The sequence below is a fragment of the Kryptolebias marmoratus genome, linkage group LG23, assembly GCF_001649575.2.
Source record: "Kryptolebias marmoratus isolate JLee-2015 linkage group LG23, ASM164957v2, whole genome shotgun sequence".
Lineage (NCBI taxonomy): Eukaryota > Metazoa > Chordata > Actinopteri > Cyprinodontiformes > Rivulidae > Kryptolebias > Kryptolebias marmoratus.
In genome coordinates, this window is record NC_051452.1 from 6404546 (window position 1) to 6420782 (window position 16237).

General features: G+C 45.8%; 2 protein-coding genes across 2 annotated transcripts; one reads left to right on the plus strand and one right to left on the minus strand.

Annotated features, from left to right (window-relative positions):
• Positions 1–848: 848 nt before the first annotated feature.
• Positions 849–9835, plus strand: LOC108250330 (protein FAM171B). Its single transcript, XM_017440166.3, has 8 exons — positions 849–1120; positions 1452–1685; positions 3566–3658; positions 3763–3921; positions 4233–4403; positions 4482–4598; positions 4679–4802; positions 5028–9835. The coding sequence occupies exons 1-8, from the start codon at positions 901–903 to the stop codon at positions 6331–6333; spliced, it is 2424 nt and encodes an 807-aa protein (XP_017295655.1). The 5' UTR covers positions 849–900; the 3' UTR covers positions 6334–9835.
• Positions 9836–9905: 70 nt separating this feature from the next.
• Positions 9906–15918, minus strand: zswim2 (zinc finger, SWIM-type containing 2). The gene is made up of 10 exons (XM_017440153.2): positions 15800–15918; positions 14863–15018; positions 14706–14782; positions 13819–13859; positions 12841–13069; positions 12373–12624; positions 11577–11661; positions 11381–11463; positions 11153–11312; positions 9906–10373 (listed from the first exon to the last, which is right to left on the minus strand). The coding sequence occupies exons 1-10, from the start codon at positions 15812–15814 to the stop codon at positions 9906–9908; spliced, it is 1566 nt and encodes a 521-aa protein (XP_017295642.2). The 5' UTR covers positions 15815–15918.
• Positions 15919–16237: the final 319 nt, after the last annotated feature.

A 16237-nucleotide genomic window follows, 5' to 3' on the forward strand; every position in this document is an offset into this window, starting at 1 on the left:
GGGAAGTGAGTGCTTTCCCCCACTCTCGTTTATGTCAGTTTAGAAGCTATCAAAGTTCTCAAATAAAGCACCTTTTGATAATGTCAATGTTTTTGGTAATTATCTTACAAAACTAGTAAGTATTTTTGGTTTATATATTAAAAGTTATAGTTTTTTATGGATTTTAGGGAAAAAAAATTGCCCCGCGAAATCAGGCATTTTTGTTTGTGGTATTTAGTTACAACAAAGGGCTACAGTCTGAACAACTAGCTTATAAACTGACATTCATGAGCATTTCTGGATTGTGCAGACACAAAGTGTTTGTCGATGCGTTTATGTTCCATGATTACACTGCAGGACGTGCAAAACAGCTTCCCCCCCACAGGTTACAGGTTACAGGTCTCAGTTACTGAACTAAATATATAAATTAATGAAATGATTTAAATGTTGTTTTTAAAGAGTTTGAGTCCACAGGAGGAACCAGGAATCAGTGACGCCAGCTTCTTCCAGAGCACCAAAGATGCTGCGAAGAAGCAGATGTCTCACTCTGTTTCAATAAACGAGCGACAGGAGCAGCGGTCGATTCATTAAATGTGTAAATATTTCATAGTCATGCTAAATTAAATAAGCTGTTTTCAGATTATTAGCTCTTTTATTCATGGTATCCACTGTAGATTGCGCTTGGTGTTGTGTTGTGATCAGCGAGTGGCCCATCCTCTCCTGATAGACGATCTTTGGCCACACGCCCAGCCTCAGGACCAGCGCATCTTTTCTCCACGGGGGGTTTCCTCCCCTCCATCCGCCCCCACGAGCGGGACGAGGCCCTCGTGACGCGGACGAACACAGCTCGGGTCCTCGTTCTCCTCCTCGAGCTGCTTCCTCGCGCCTCGTTATGTCTTTGAGCCTGCCGCCCTTCCCGACATGCCCGCCGCCGATCGCTACCTGCCGCCGCCGCCGCTGCTGCTGCTCCTCTTCCTGCCTCCGTCGCTGCTGATCTCCGGCCTGGATGGAGCGGCGGGAGCGGCGAGGGAGGGCGGCGGCCCGGCCTCCCCCCCGGCCGGGGACAATGGCGTCTCAGCCGCGGTGGGAGACTTGATGTCCGGGCCGGAGAGGCTGCTGACCCCCTCGGCTCTGACTGCAGGTAAACCAACACAAAGGAGCAGGAAACGGGTTTCAGCTGCACCAGAGCAGGCTTTGTGTTTATGTCGGGACTGTTGTGTAAATAGAAACCTAAATACTGATCTTAAAGTGGGGCTGTTTTAACCCTCCTCATCCAGCGGTTTTATGGTCAGATCCAGCTGCTGTTGCTCCTCTCTGCTCCTCTCTGCTCTCTCTTGGTTTTGGTGTAATTTTCCATCCTCCCAGCAGCTCAGCTGTGCCTGCCTCATCACTTTTTCATGGGCAGATAAAGGTTACCCCGCACAAACACATGTGCAGCCCAGATGTTGCAGATAATCCTTCTTTTCCTCCAGAGCCCCAGTTCGCCCTGAAGGTGCTCCTGAGGGACCTGGTGACCCGTCAGCCGCTGGCGGGGGCCTCGGTGGATGTCTACATCAACCACACCTTGAGGGGTTCGTCCCAAACGGGGCAGAGCGGGGAGGTTCTGCTCTGGGTCGGGTACAGCCCAGGCCTCAGCCTGACCCTGCTGGGCCACAAAGAAGGCTTCGTCCTGGCCCCCCTGCCCTGGAGCACCACCAAGAGACCGAGTGAGTGGGTTTAAGCGTCTTTATTTACAGTGAACTCACAGCTGAGTCAGCCAGCTTCATGATGAGGTCTGCTCGCCTCCTCCTCAACCAACTGTCTTTGTCCCGCTTAGGAGGAGGGGGCTGGGGGGCCCCCTTCATGATGCTGGGACAAAGGGGGACTCGTTGTATTGTGATGCTGGTTTACAGGGAGGAAGGAGCAGGTGCTTTGTGGCTCCTAATTTCCAGAGACGCCTCCCTTTTGTGCTGCTGAGCCAGACAACAAACACAACAGAGGCCTTGACAGTGAGGGCGCCCTCTGCTGGTGACGTCACAGACCTGCACGTTGTCCAAACGGCTTTAATTGGATCTCAGGAAGGTTGAGTCTGAGAAACACCAAAGATAGCAGGTCCACAGCAGGAGTGGAGCCACTGATGATCTTAGGGTGGCACAACAAAACCTCAGGACTTTTTTTAAAATGTTGTGATATTTAAAAAATTATACAATTAAGGAACCACCTGTTTTTATTTTATTTTCGCTTTAACTTACTGAAGTTTACTGTCTTTAAAAATGATCTTGATGAAAAACATTTACAGACGTGGACAAACAGCTCCAGATGTTTCAGGTCTGAAGGGTTCCTTCTCCAGATGTTTCAGCTCCTTCCACAGATGTTCAGCAGGATTTAGATCAGGTCCAATGTTTGGTTCTGACCCGTTCTTGGTGTTTTGGGTCATTATCCTGTTGGACCCATGAGCTGAGACTGAGACCGAGCTTTCTGACTCTGAGCAGAACATCTGGCTCCAGAAGGCCTTGACAGTCTTCAGATTTTAAGAGTTTTGGGTCTGTGGACACAGAGCTGATGGGACTTGTTGACAAAAAGCTCCAGTTTTGTCTCATCTGTTCAAAGGACGTTCTCCCAGAAGCTTTGTGGATTCTCAGGCCGTCCTCTTTGGTCGTCTTCCATTATGTCCACTTTGTCTCAAACAGACTGATGGTGCAGTCTGATGACCTTTGACCTTGGAGTTCACCTCTCATCTCTTTGGTTATCATTTATATGATCCGTCTCTTCAGTTTGTCATCAGCTGTCCTCTTGTGGACACTTCCAGGGAGGTTGTCTCCTGTCCTGTGGACCTGAACCTTCTGTAGTCTCAGGGACATCCAGCTGCTTGGAGACGGTCTGATAGTCTTTACCTTCAACCTGCTGCTCAATCATTGTCTTTCTGAGCCCCTGAGACAACTCTGTCCTCAGCTTCCTGTCCCCCATGTTCATTGTGTTACACACCATGATCCCAAACAGCCCTGTGACTACCTATCCCCCTTTAAACAGGCAGACTGACCGATTCCAGGACTGAAGACACCTGGGATGATTACAGGACATGTCCCTGTGGACAGATTAGTTTTAATCTTTACTAGAAGAACCATCTCTTAAGTTATTCCAGTGACCTTTGTGAGTTTTTCTTTCTTACAAACAAACTCTTCAGTGTCTGTAGTTTTTATATAACCTCCTGAGACCTTGTGTCCCGATGAGGACATTGGCTTTTGCTGTTGAGACAAGTTTTAAAGTTTTCTTTTCTTCCCATAAAAAAAACCAACTACTAATTGTTCAAATACCATGTTTTTATGTTTGAGATATATACTCAGGGAGGATAAAACTGTCTGGCCAAGGGGGGCAGTTGATTTAAAGGAACAGCCAGTCCCCCCCCGGTCCTACTGACAAAAACAGTAGTTTAGCCCCAACAAGATGATTTTCCAAATAATAAATGAAAACTGACCTTATAGTTGATGAACTAATGGATGCTACATCTCTCAGATCCTGGGTCAGCTCTTTCCCTTTCCCTAAAAAGACATTTGAACATTTCTGCATAAAGGTGACGTTCCTGAACATTTAATTTGTGGTCCTGCAGTTTTCTCGGCTGTGACGATGCTGCTGCTCCCTCACAGTCAGGGCAACATCTGGCTGTTTGAGGACTCAGTGCTCATCACCGGGAAGCTACCTGGTAAGTTTACTGCTGTTAGATTAAAAAATAAAAAGGTGTTTCATGTTTAATTCTTCTCAGAATAAAGCTTACCCAGCTTTATTGTGTGCACTCTCGTTACACAGACAGCTCCGCCCAACCGAAGGTTAAGTTCCCCAAGAACCTCCTCACCATCGCTGATAACAGCAACATCTCCTCCCTGATGGCGTACCTGACCGTGCCGCAGCACCACCTGGAGAAGGACTGCGCTAACTGCACCCCGGGCATCATCAGCAGCAAATCAGGTGGGCGTTTTGTCGAGGATCGACTCAGGTTTCCCTCACCAGGGTTTTCACATTTAATCCCAAAGGAAAAGTAGGTTTTAATCTCAGTTTGATGTAGTTTTCATCTGATTTTCTCTAAGACCTGTTCTTAATAAAAAACTGAGAAAACTGAGAAGCTGTTATTCTGGTCAAACATTTTGCAACCTTTGCAACTGTTTAAGTTTTTCTGCATGATGAACTTCAAATAAGAAGTTTAATCAGTCTGACCGGGTAAAAATAAAAAAAAAGGTAGATCTACAATGGCTAACAGTAGCTTAACGTTACCTTTGCAGTGCTCAGGAGCATCGAGCTGAAGGCGGTGGCAGCTGTCAGCGTCCTGCTGTACTCCGGCGGTGAGGAGCTCCAGGTCCGAGGGCCGATCCAGATCAGCCTGCCGCTGGGACACGGCACACGCCTGAGGGCCTCCGACACGGTACCGGCCTGGGCCTTCAACCTGAAAACAGGTGGGAATGAAACTCACAGGTCTAAGAGTCAAAAACCGACACGCGCTTGTAGTAAACATGAACCGATGCTCTCTGAAGGTGCCTGGGAGAATCACGGGCTGGGAATCGTTAAAACAGCTGGTGATGAGCTGGTCTGGACTTACACTGCCTCCCATCTGGGATACTGGATCGCTGCTCCGCATCCTTCATCCAAAGGTAGCTCATCTCCCCTCAGCACCACATGTAAGCGCTGTCTGTGTGTCACTGAGACGTGCTGCAAACATTTGGCCTTTTAGATTATCCCGGACACGCCAGCTCCATGGATTTCATCTCTTACCACACCTACCTTCTGATGGGAATCCTGGGAGGAACGCTCGTCGTTGTGATTGGATTTCTGTCGATGCTTCTGTGTCACTGCGGGTAAGAAAACTTCTCACTGTAATAAAAAAACCTTCTGACTGCTGAGTTGTTCAAGCTAAAAGCTAAAAGTGACTAGAGGAAGACAAAGTAGACTGCTGAAACAAAACCCCAGGGAAACAGAATCAGCATCCACACTATTCTGCGTCGGTGTTTGAAATTGTTCAGATTGTTGCTGAATAGAAAAGAAGAACTCAACTGATCGGGTTTTGGTGTTTCCATGTCCAGCGGTTCCTATCGAGAGCCCAGGAGGAGGCGCGCACGCTTCTCCAAACTCACGGTGGTGAAGAAAGACCAAACCACCTCCACCCACATGGAGGAGGGTTTGCTGTTCCGCTCGGGGGACAGCCTCGCCTCCTGCAGCGTCCCCTGTGAGCCGTCCACACCCAGACACAAAGCCAACTACAACATCTACGTGGAGGATCCCGGGAGTCTTACTGCGGCGCCTCCTTATGACAACATCGCTGCAGATCGGATGAAGGGACCGCAGCTCCCGCCTCACTACATCAACAGTGAGGAGGTGGCTTGGATCCGGGAGAAGGCCGAGCAGAACCGGGCCAACATGAACTCCGACAACTTCTTCCAGGAGAAGCTGGTGCACATCTACAACCAGCCGGTGGCGATCATACAAGCCCCGGAGCTGTTCGGCGCTCAGGAGCCGCAGCTGCCGGGATGCAAGTCCAACACGTTCCCCAGAAACGGAGCGGAGTACGACGCTCACTCCGAACCCGCCAGTAAGGACAACTACACCCAGACGCTACCCAAAGTCCCTCACCACCACTCCCAGGGTGGGAGCAGCCCCCAGCAGGGCAATCAGGATGACCCCCAGCCTCTGGAGACTCCCCCACCAGGACCGGGTCCGAACGCCGGCGTGTGGGGGCGGTACAGTAACCTCCTTGAATCCTCTGTCTCCGTGCCTGGGACTCTCAACGAGGCAGCTGGCATGGAGGCCTTCGGGAGCGGGCACACCAGTGAGCTGCAGGGGATTTCTGAGCGCACCTTGCTGGAGCTGACCCGGGGCAAGTCCTTGTCCTCTCACCCCCGAGCCTGGTTCGTCTCTCTGGACGGGAAGCCGGCCGCTCAGGTCCGCCATTCCATCATCGAGCTGCAGAGCCGCCACCGCCCACCGAGCAGCAACGACACCAGCCTGGACTCCGGCGTGGACATGAACGAGCCCCAGCAGAACATCCGCGAGTCGGAGCGCGACCGGCCCTCCATCAGGGGCTCCTCCCTTCCCCACCACGGCCGAGGGGGGAGGTACGGCGAGGAGCAGGACCTGAGCAGCAGCGAGAGCGGAACCACTGCCACCTGCACGCCAGAGGACCCCTCCCTCAGGAACATTTTAGACGGGAGCAGTGGGGCTATTCCCAATATTCCTGAAGAGCAGGACGGGATGGATACATCCAGCGCTCAGGAAGACAGCGAGTCGAGAGGAACGCCGCCTCCTCGGCGCCTCAGGAAGGTGAGGGAGAAAGGGAAGACGGAAAAGAGGAAGCACGTTCGGGAGGGAAGACCCCTGACAAAGAGATGTTAGATGTTCACAAAGGCATTGTTGTTGTCCTGTGATTGTACAACTCTGCCAAAGAAACCATAAGCTAACCGAAGACAACGGCGGCGTCTGTGTGTCGCATCAGAGCTTAAAGATGGCGTCTCACTGGGCTGCGGCTGTCTGCGACGAGTTAAACGTTCGCAGGGGTCCTCTTTTCCCTTGCTCCAGGTTTTAGATCTCGAGAGATATTTTTTAAACATGTTCAAACCCCGAGCAACAAGCCTCAAGTGAGAAAATGGAAAACCCCCCTGAGAACGTTTCGAGTAATTTCGGTGTCCCCTTCTTCGCCGAATCGTCTCCGTTTGTCCCGGCCCGGTGAGACGCCGCTTTAATTCAGCTGCTGCGACACAAATTAGTGCACCTTGTTCTCTCATTCACCCAAATCTGAAGATCACCAGCGAGATTCTTCACAGCAAATGTCCACGTGAACACAACATCTCCCTGCTCCCTGAAGGTGCCTTCCTGCTGCCTGTAGGCGTAAAACAAGGCGAGCTTTTTGTCTGCAGGAGGGACACGAGTGCACCTGTCCTCACCATGAATGCCTGCTGTAAATGAACCAAGAAGCTTTCCTGACTCTCAGTATTCACGCCCCGTTTGGATACCATACTGCCTCAAACCTTTTTGAGCGTTTCGTGGGATCGACTCCGACACTGCTGCACTGGAGGGATTTTAGATGTACAAAGTTGCCATTTTTCACACCTGATTGTCAAGATTTGAAGCCTATAGTTGTTGTTTTTATGCATGAAAATGAATGTTTTGAGGGAACAAGAATCCATCTTAGATTTTAGGTTATTTAGTGTCTGAATGTTTTATTTTCCTGTCTTGTCTTAAAGAGGAGACTCAGTGTTGTGCTGCCATCTGTAACTACTCCAACTCTGGGTTTTCTGCACCAGACTGTCGTTAACGAGTCCACGGATGTTCACCTGATCTGCTCTTAGCTTTATACGCTGTTTTATATACTGTTGCAGCCATTTTAATCACGTTCAACGTTTTCACTCCCGTCTCTTTAAAGGCATGTTTTGGATCTTTTTAACTTCAGAAATGTTATGAACAGTTACCTGTTGTAGATAGCTCTTTATTGAACCTCAGTTTGGAGAAACAGAATCTTGAGGCGCCTCTCGCTTTGATTCATTTATGATTCAGAGCCGCGATGTGATTATGAAACAAATATTGATACTTGAAACTTTATTGGATAAATCTTAATTTACATAAACACTGATTATTTAATAAGGAGATCACATAACGAGCCATAAACCCAATGATTAGCATAGATGCTAACTTAGTATTAAAAATCCCATAGAAGAGCTAACACGATTAGCATTGTCTTTATCACTGGAGATTTATACACTAATCAAACATTTCAAAGTTATGATAACTACAACTTTTATTTTAGAAAAGAAAAGACGCACCATGTTTTTACTACAGGTAGCAAATGGCGCCGCACGGTGGATATCCACCATTTTAAAATCGTTTATCCAAACAGGCGTTAACATAAAGGTTAAGTTAACGTAAAGGTTTATCATACAACGTTAAAATAAAGTTGTTGTGGTGATCCGATTAGCTGTTTGCTCATGAAACCATTCAGAAATAAACGATCTGAGGCTGTTCAAAGAGCTATCTGCAACAGGTAAGATACTGACTGAAGGCCCTGTCTGCTCTGATCTGTCAGCTGATTGGTCGACGATGCTTCTGCTCGTATTTCTTTACTTTTTTTTCTGAAAATGGTGAAAACGTTATCTAAAAGGTCATTAGGGGACTACTGTTTCAGAAATAGTTTAGTTTAGTTTAGCAACGTTAGCAAACGACTGTAGCGTCATGGAGCTGGAGTTGGTTGGGTTGAAAGAAGTTATTGCCCGCTGCCACGTAAGGCAGGGAGATCATGTAATCACTGTGTGTGCGCTCAGCTGTCTGTCTGTTAGCAAAATATTTCATGAACTAGTGGATGGATTCCAACAAAACTCTCAGAAGTGAATCCCTGGATGCACGACAGCTGATTAACTTTTGGAGTCGGCTCGGTTTAAGATGGCTGCCACAGCTAACACAAGAAACGGCAGTGAGTTTTAAAGATGCTGAGCTTCAGTTTGATGTTGGTAGCAGCTGAGAGTGCTGACATCTTTGTTTAAAGCTGCAAGGAGATCGTTTATTTTGAAACATTTGCAGCATTTCCTCTAAACTAAATGTTGATTTTTGGATTTTGTTTTGATGAGTTGCCAATCACCCTCCTCGCCACCAGATGGCGCCGCTGTGGCAGCGGAGTAAAAGTTCCCGAGTTAAACAAGTCATCTATGTTATTACAACCGCCACGACACAAGCCAGTGCATAAAATTATCTTTTAAGTAAAATATATATTTGGTAAAAATGCTAAACATGAAGAAAGTCCAAAATATATTAAATAAAATTAAGCTTTTCCTTGAAGGAATGCATATTACCTGCTTCCAGTCAGCTGTAATTAAAAAAGATATCTGTGGGGTTCTGATTGGCTCGTCTCGTCACTGTTTGGGGACGACTCTCAGCTACTACCACTCCACATTTTAGCCCAGTATCTGTAAAAGAAATGGACCAAATTAAAGCCATTTTTGTGTTACAGCATGTTAATCGGATTGGCTCAGAAGGTGAATCAGCTGTAGATGTACGACCTGTGATTATGACCACTTTAAGAATCAGATTGTCTTTGTTTGTCTGTTTCTTTCTTCCTCTCCAGCTCCTTTGGCAAATCAGAACTTTAACTTTCTAGTATTTAATAAATAAATATCGACGTAACTGTTTGTTTAAGCTGCACAAAGAGGTGAATCCTGCAAATATATCCCCGCTTTACCACCATATCTTCACCATCAGCTAGCAGAGCTATAAACATCTACATATTTAGTCAATAAGGGATTTTAGTTAAGAAAAATATTTACTAACTAACTGAGCAGTATAAAGCACACTTTATTCTCCACATTCCCAGAGGTAGACGCAATAAAAGTGGCAACAATGAAAACAGAGAAGCTGGGACGAAGTTATTCTTGCTGTGAGCTCGTTTGGCTCAAGCAGCAATATTTTCTGTCAGATTTAGTCTTCCGTCAGAGTTCTGCTGTAACGTTCTTTAACTTGACCCTGGATTCTGTAAATGTCTTTTTTTTTTTCTTTGTATATACTAACATCACCTGTATTATGTGATTCCACTCCTTTTAAAGTTGTTTTAACGTGATATTACCGGTTTTAAAGTTAGCGTAAAGAGGGTCTCTTTAGAGGAGTGTTTTTAGTTTTAACTGTAGCAACAAACTGAGCACTTTCATCATTCTGTGCTTACATATTAAAATCCTTTTAAACGCAACGTTTTCCTGCTTCAGCGGTGAGATGAGAGGTCGTTTGTGAACACTTTGTGCCACTGAATGTATCTGATCCGATCACCGCTGCGCTCCTCGTCTTCTTCCACCTCTGTAGTAATAATTGTTCTTAGACTTGTGTTTTCTGTGCTCCAAATTAATAAAACTACTCGTCACCAGTAATTATTCAGTCTGTTTATTAAAAGTTTTGTTTTGTGACAGAAAAACCTGCCTAACTGCATATTAAAGTTATTTTTTGTGGACCTTTAATGCTGCGTTTACTGAGACTCCAGTCATTCTCAGCTCTGATTCGGTGGAAAGACTCACCTGCCGCTGCTCCCTGACTTGTGCTGCGGCGGCCATGTTTGCTGCTCTCTGTTTGGAGGATCTTGAGCAGATGTCATGATTTAAAGGACGGCCGCTTTCAGCCGTGAAGGGAGCTCGTGTCTGCCTCTCCCCTCCGGCTGCTGTGGCGTCTTTTTGTGGCATGGAAGTCGGTACCTCGAAGTTCAGAGCCCCGCGTGGAGGAAGGACCTGCAGAGCCACTCCTGGGACAAACAGGTCCTGGACGTTGTTCTCCTGCTGCTTGCTGGAGGCCATCGTAGGACAGGTCTTCCTTTGGGTCGTTCTCCACGTCAGAGGACCATAAATGATAAATCCGTCCAAGGGACAGGAGTTTGTCTCCAGGAGGGTCTGGTCCACGCAGTCCACGTGGAACTGAGGAGCGTGCACAAAAGACGGGTTAGAAATGAGAGTCAGATGAGGTTTTACTCAGCTTTGTGTTTATTCTCATCACAGTTCTGGGGAAAAGACATTTCTAGGGTTCATATCAGGCATATCAGTTACGTTTATTTGAGCATGTTTTAGGAGGCCCTCCAGGACCAGGGTCGTAAACAGAGAGCATCATTAACTCCCAAACATGTCAGAGAACCGATCAGTGGATCCGGTCTAATTAAAACAAACAATAACCCTGAGGATCAACAGAAACAGTTTGTCTGACTGGAGTTTCAGTCTCTGTCTGCAGAGCGGCTGCCTTTCTAAAGTTAGGTTAGGAAACAGTGAATTACCAGCTGTTAAAGATTAAACAAGAATATTTTTATTAACAGCAGCTGTCTGAATGGTAAAGGGATAGTTCGGTTATTTTAAAGAGCCAGTTTAAAATACAGTGCTGATAAAAAGTATTCACCCCTTTATTGCTCTCATGAATCAGTCCTGGTCAATATAAACTGCCACTTCAGAGTCAAAGTAAAATTTAATTTCTACAGAGTAATACCAATAAATAAGTAAGGTTATTGAAAAGAACAAGTCAGAGTTTTTGTTCACTTCAGGTTAAATTTAAACATTTTAGAACCTTGTAAATACCAAATCAGTTTTATTATGTCCTGATACGTACAACCCTGAACGGAGAGAGATGTAGATGTTGGAAGATTTTCTCCAGTTTCCTGTAAATGTAGCATTTTATTGAAGTGGATTTTTAATATTAAGTGCAGCCGTACCTTGTGGTGGCAGGGCAGCGTTCGGACGGTCTGACCCACACTGAAGCCCTGCAGGCAGATCCGACACTGCAGCCCCTCGTTCAGGAGCTGAGACCCGGGTCGGACTCTGACTGCAGGCAGACGCTCCAGAACTCTGCTGGGTGAAAGTTCTGCAACCGCCCTGAGGAGAGGAGGCGGGTTTAGGAACGATCGGATCCGAATGGGGCGTCTGAAAGTAAATCAACTCACCCATCAGGTTGTGGCTCAGAGGTCGCTCCCTTCGGATCACCGGTCGGGTCCGCCGCCACAAGAACCCACTTCGCTCTTCTTGTCTGTGTTTTAGGAGCACAGGTGTATGTTTTTACTCCACAACCACCGGAAGCGTTGTTTCGTTTTAAGCTACAGTCTTCAGTGTGGAAAACTGAGCTCGGTCCGATCGACTTACTGCTCTTGAAGCAAGTGGATGCTGTGAGTGGCAGCCTTTCTGCACACACTCCTCACACAGGTAGAACCGACTGCAGACGGCACACCTGGAGAACAAACAGTACCTAAAGAAGGACCTCATTAAACACATGTGGACCTTTTTCCTTTTGTCCAGTCGGTTCAAACAGAAGCTGGAAGCAGTCTTAAAGGAGAACCTTTTCAGGTTTTATCACCTGAATGTGCTTCAAACCATAATTATCACCTGATGAAAGGATAAAACCAACTGAGATAAACTAAAACTAGAGACCTGAGGTCTGAAGTTGAAGCCATAAAAGACAAGCGCCCCTACTGGCCGGTTTCAGTGCATTTTTAAGCTCCGCCCCTCCATTTAAACGAACTGGACATTTTCCTGGCAAAAACTGCTGTGCAATCAAATATGCGGTTTTAAAATTCTTTTAGTTTGTGTTATTTATTTGAGGTTTGACAGTGTAACTGACAGCCTATTAGCGAGTTAGGACGGGTTTGTGGGCGGGACTTTCATATCGAAGGGTTTAGCCTCTGGCTTCAAAGAAATCCAACATGGTGGCAGCCAAAAAAGCAGCACCCGTTTGGGCTTCAGTTCTGAACGGGAGGAAGAGGAGATGCTTCATCAGTCTTTATCAACATCGATGATTCAAACCAGCGTCTTGGTGGGGCAGCGACTGTTGGCGAACATTTGCGATGGAGTCTCTGAAATGTCTTAAAATGCTCCCGAGAAACGCCAGGCTTGTAAAACTTCAGGTGTTCTGTGTCGACACCTGGGTGTGCGGGGGTCTCACCTGAAGCAGGTACCGGAGACGGGGCAGACCCGGCAGCTGTGGCAGACCGCCCCCAGGTGTTTGTTTGCTCTTTCTCTCTCGGCAGCAGTGAAGAGCTTCGCGGCATTCTTCACCTGCTCCTGGAGCAGCTTCACGGAGCAGAAGTCCTCCCTGCACAGGGGACACCTCACCATCTCCTGCTGGTCCGACGGAGTCTGGTGGTCCGCCCACACCTTCATGCAGGAGATGTGGACACTGTTGCCACAGCCGAACCTGAGAGGGACAAGGACAGAACGGGACGCTGCAGGAAATCTGTCAGCAAAATGCTAGAATAAAAAAATTCTCTTCCTGCCACGATCTGGAGGTCCTGGTATAATTTTATTACATGTGACATTCCGGGTCAGCAGCTGGATGTGCTGAGGTTGGACCAGTAATTCTGCACAGGGTCATGTTCTGGTCGATGAAGCAGAACTTCATCCTGAGACACACCTGCAGTAAGACACGGGCTGTTTTTTCTGTAGCAGCTCCTCCTGACAGATGGGACACACATCCTGGGCTTGGATCACTTTCCGGCAGACGCTTCCAGCCTCCGGGCCTGGAACCGCTCGGCCCAGGGTCCCTGAGGCGGCGGAGGCATCCAGCTCCGTCCGGTGGGCTCGGTGTAAACCCTGGAGCAGCTCCAAGAGCTGCCTCTCCACGAGCCCAGGCTGGAACGAATCTGAAGCAGGGGTATTTTTAACACGCATGTCAGCAGGATGGGTCAGAAACCGAACAGACGGAAACGGCAGGAATTTAAAAAACTGAGGTCTGACAGCGTTAAAAACATTTTATAATTATCTCTGAATATAAGGAGGAAATCTTCAATCACAACTGGCTTCACTTTTTCACAGAGCTGGGGTCCAAACCCCACTTTAGGTCATAAAATATCAACCTGAGGGGGTCCTGAGAAGATTTACAGAAGAGCAATAATTAGCCATAACTGTTACGAATGGATAAAAAACGATTATTTGTTCCTCCTCTGCTGATCGACACAATCAGTCGCTCCGATAAAAACTGCTTCTGCTCTCACAGCTTCCCCCAGATCTAAAGATTATTACAGTTTCTCTTTTCTCCGCCTGTTATCTTCCACATCAACTCGTTTTAATATGTTTGATATTTGAGTCAAACTTACAGAGTGGAAAAAATTGTACAAACAGAATGAAACAGAGCGATTTCATCAGGAAAACTGAGATGATTACAGGCTTTTAAAAACTTTTAAGGCCTTGATACGTCAAAAAGTTGAAGATTTATAAGGAATATTTGTCTGAAGTCAAGTTTCAGTGTCACTGGATTTATTTATCCAGATATCTTTCTGTAAAACTTGTCTTTATGTGTTAAATAAATAAATGTAAGTGTAATAAAAAGTTCAGGTTTTAAACTTTAAAAAGCGAAGCATAAATAAACAAAATAAATAACAAAACAACTTACACTCATGTTCTCTGGGTAGTCTGAATTTCCGCAGCAAAACCCTGTAAATAAAAAGAATAAATATTTAAAAAATCTAAATTTACAACACTGCTGAACAATAGTTGTGTCAATCAGTGCACTTTATAAGAAGCAGAAGAGAAAATAATCTAATCTTCTTTATTTTATTAAAGAAATAAATGGGTTTTGTCTTAACATTAGTTACATAAATTCATAAATAGTTAATTTTGTATTCCTTGAAGGAACGCCTACACTCAGAGTACAAGTTGGGGATGATTCTCAGCTACTACCACACCAAATTTTAGCTGAATATCTGTAAAACTGACGGAGTTGGAGTCCTTTCGGTGTCGGCTGATGGTAAAACTGTGGCAGCCATCTTGACTTGTTTCATTAAAATCCCTCCAGTGGCTCATGAGACATTTGAAATAAAGATCCAGTGTAATCTTGTTAAAGAGTTATTGGAGGTACTGGTGTCTGCAGGCAGGAAGGATCTGACCGAAGAGGAAGACTCTGTTAGTGTACGAGGGTACCGAGCAGCTCCTGCAGCTTCAGCCTCACCAGGGGACCCGTCTTCGGTTTGTCGAACCCGTCGCAAACGTCCTGTAACCAGGACATGAACCGCCGGGCGTTGAACCCATCGTTCTGGACGTCCCGAGGCACGTGTATCAGTCTCAGCTACTACCACACCAAATTAGCTGAGTTTTAGCCACTTTTGTGTGTTTTAAGCAGCCTTTCTACAGGTTTTATTCAAATGAGATGAGTGGTTCATGGGATATTTTGCTTTAGGTAGAAACAACTTTACCTTTAGGATCTGGACGTCATGTTGTTTCAAATACGACTTATTACCTTGCTGCGTAAATCATTCGTGTGTGTGTGTGTGAGACTGGTACCAGCAGATGTGTTTGCACGGCTCTCGCTCCCTGCTGAAAACAGAACAGCTGCACGTATGCGGGTCGCCCAAGCAGACCTAAAAACACCCCCAACAGCATGAGTTTAAAGCGTCCAAACATGTGAGGAGCAGGAGTCAGGGCTGTCGGGCTGATCCACCTTCAGGTCCCGGGCCTCTCCGTTCTCTCTGAGCAGAAACGCCGCCGGGCCGCAGGACCTGATCAGGAACATGGTGGTGTCGAGGGCCTGGTCCTGATGGGAGCGGACCGCATCGCTGGCCGTGTTCCTGCATCCCGTCCTCCTCAACATCCTGTCCTGCATAAAGAAAAAATCACTGACGTTGCTTTTTTTCCATTTTCACGACTAGAATTAAGGTTTCACAGATCTCAAACTGGACTTGGACCAGAACAGTCCAGTCCAGGTTCAAACTCTTTAAGTAATGTCATTTTTAAACCAGACCTGTTCAAATGTGCCCCCCCCCCCCCCAAAAAAAAGTCCATGTCTTGACCTTTCACAAACAGAATAAAGGCTTCATAAATCACAAAAATCTGCTTTCAGTAAGGGATAATTTAGTCCATGTCTGAACAGTGTTGGTATTATTTACCTGGACCTTTTTTACCATGTGGCCCCAGATGCAAAAAACAAAACACCTAAAATAGCATGTTCTTTAATTACCATAAATAAAAACAAACTGTGTTTTAAATTAACCTGATCTTAGTAAATTATACATTAATTTAGGTCTAAACAGTCTTTGGGTTTTAGTTTTTAAACTGGCTCCAGTTGCTCCAAAAATAAGCACTAAAATGATCTTTTTCCAAATAAAATAATCTTCACAAAACTTTAACTGTATTTTAAAGTACCTGCTTTTTGTTATAGAAGGTTTAAGCAGTCTAGATGTTGTGCATTTTGAAATTAAAAGTGATTTTAACTAATATTTCTGTGGAAAAAGGCCCCTTTCTTTTATACATAGATACACAAATAGGAAGCCAACTTCACTAAAAACGCCTGCTAACTAACCGACAGAGTTAAAACTAAAAGGAAACAAAAAACACAAAACAATTTATTCATCAGCGAGAGAGGAAAAATAAACTCCTACCTGTTCTGGCTTCATAAAAATCTTATTTTCACTCGTTGTAACCCCGTAAACTCAGCCTGTTTGTGTCGGTGGCGACGGTTACAGGGAACCCCGTTGCCATGGTGACGCCGGGACCTCCGTTGCTAGGCGGCGTTTAATCGACAGATGGCGCTGTTGCTCGCAAACGGAAGCCATTTTCTTTTTTTTTTTTTCCTATTTTTTTGCTTTTAGCTGTCATTTTGTCAAACTTTTAAAACATTTATATGAATATAGCATTATTAAATTGTCATTATTTGCACTTTGACACAAATATACAAAATAATATAATAAATAAATACAGCTGTGATTGGTGTTGGTTGTGTCCAACTGTAATAATGTGCCTACATAACAGTTGGTTTTAGGAGGATTATTTCTATCCTAAATACCACACATCATTTTTAGACCCCTAAATCTGTCGTA

Bases quoted from the DNA above. Each gene is read 5' to 3' on its own strand.
- zswim2 (XM_017440153.2), bottom strand. The intron at 13,860-14,705 runs GTACCAGTCTCA...TTTTATTTACAG, and splicing joins CCGTGCAAACACATCTGCTG to GGTTTTGCTGCGGAAATTCA. The intron at 11,464-11,576 runs GTAAGTCGATCG...CCTAAAACACAG, and splicing joins ATCCACTTGCTTCAAGAGCA to ACAAGAAGAGCGAAGTGGGT.
- LOC108250330 (XM_017440166.3), top strand. From the start codon at position 901: ATGCCCGCCGCCGATCGCTACCTGCCGCCGCCGCCGCTGCTGCTGCTC. The intron at 4,404-4,481 runs GTGGGAATGAAA...TGCTCTCTGAAG, and splicing joins GGCCTTCAACCTGAAAACAG to GTGCCTGGGAGAATCACGGG. The intron at 4,803-5,027 runs GTAAGAAAACTT...TTCCATGTCCAG, and splicing joins ATGCTTCTGTGTCACTGCGG to CGGTTCCTATCGAGAGCCCA.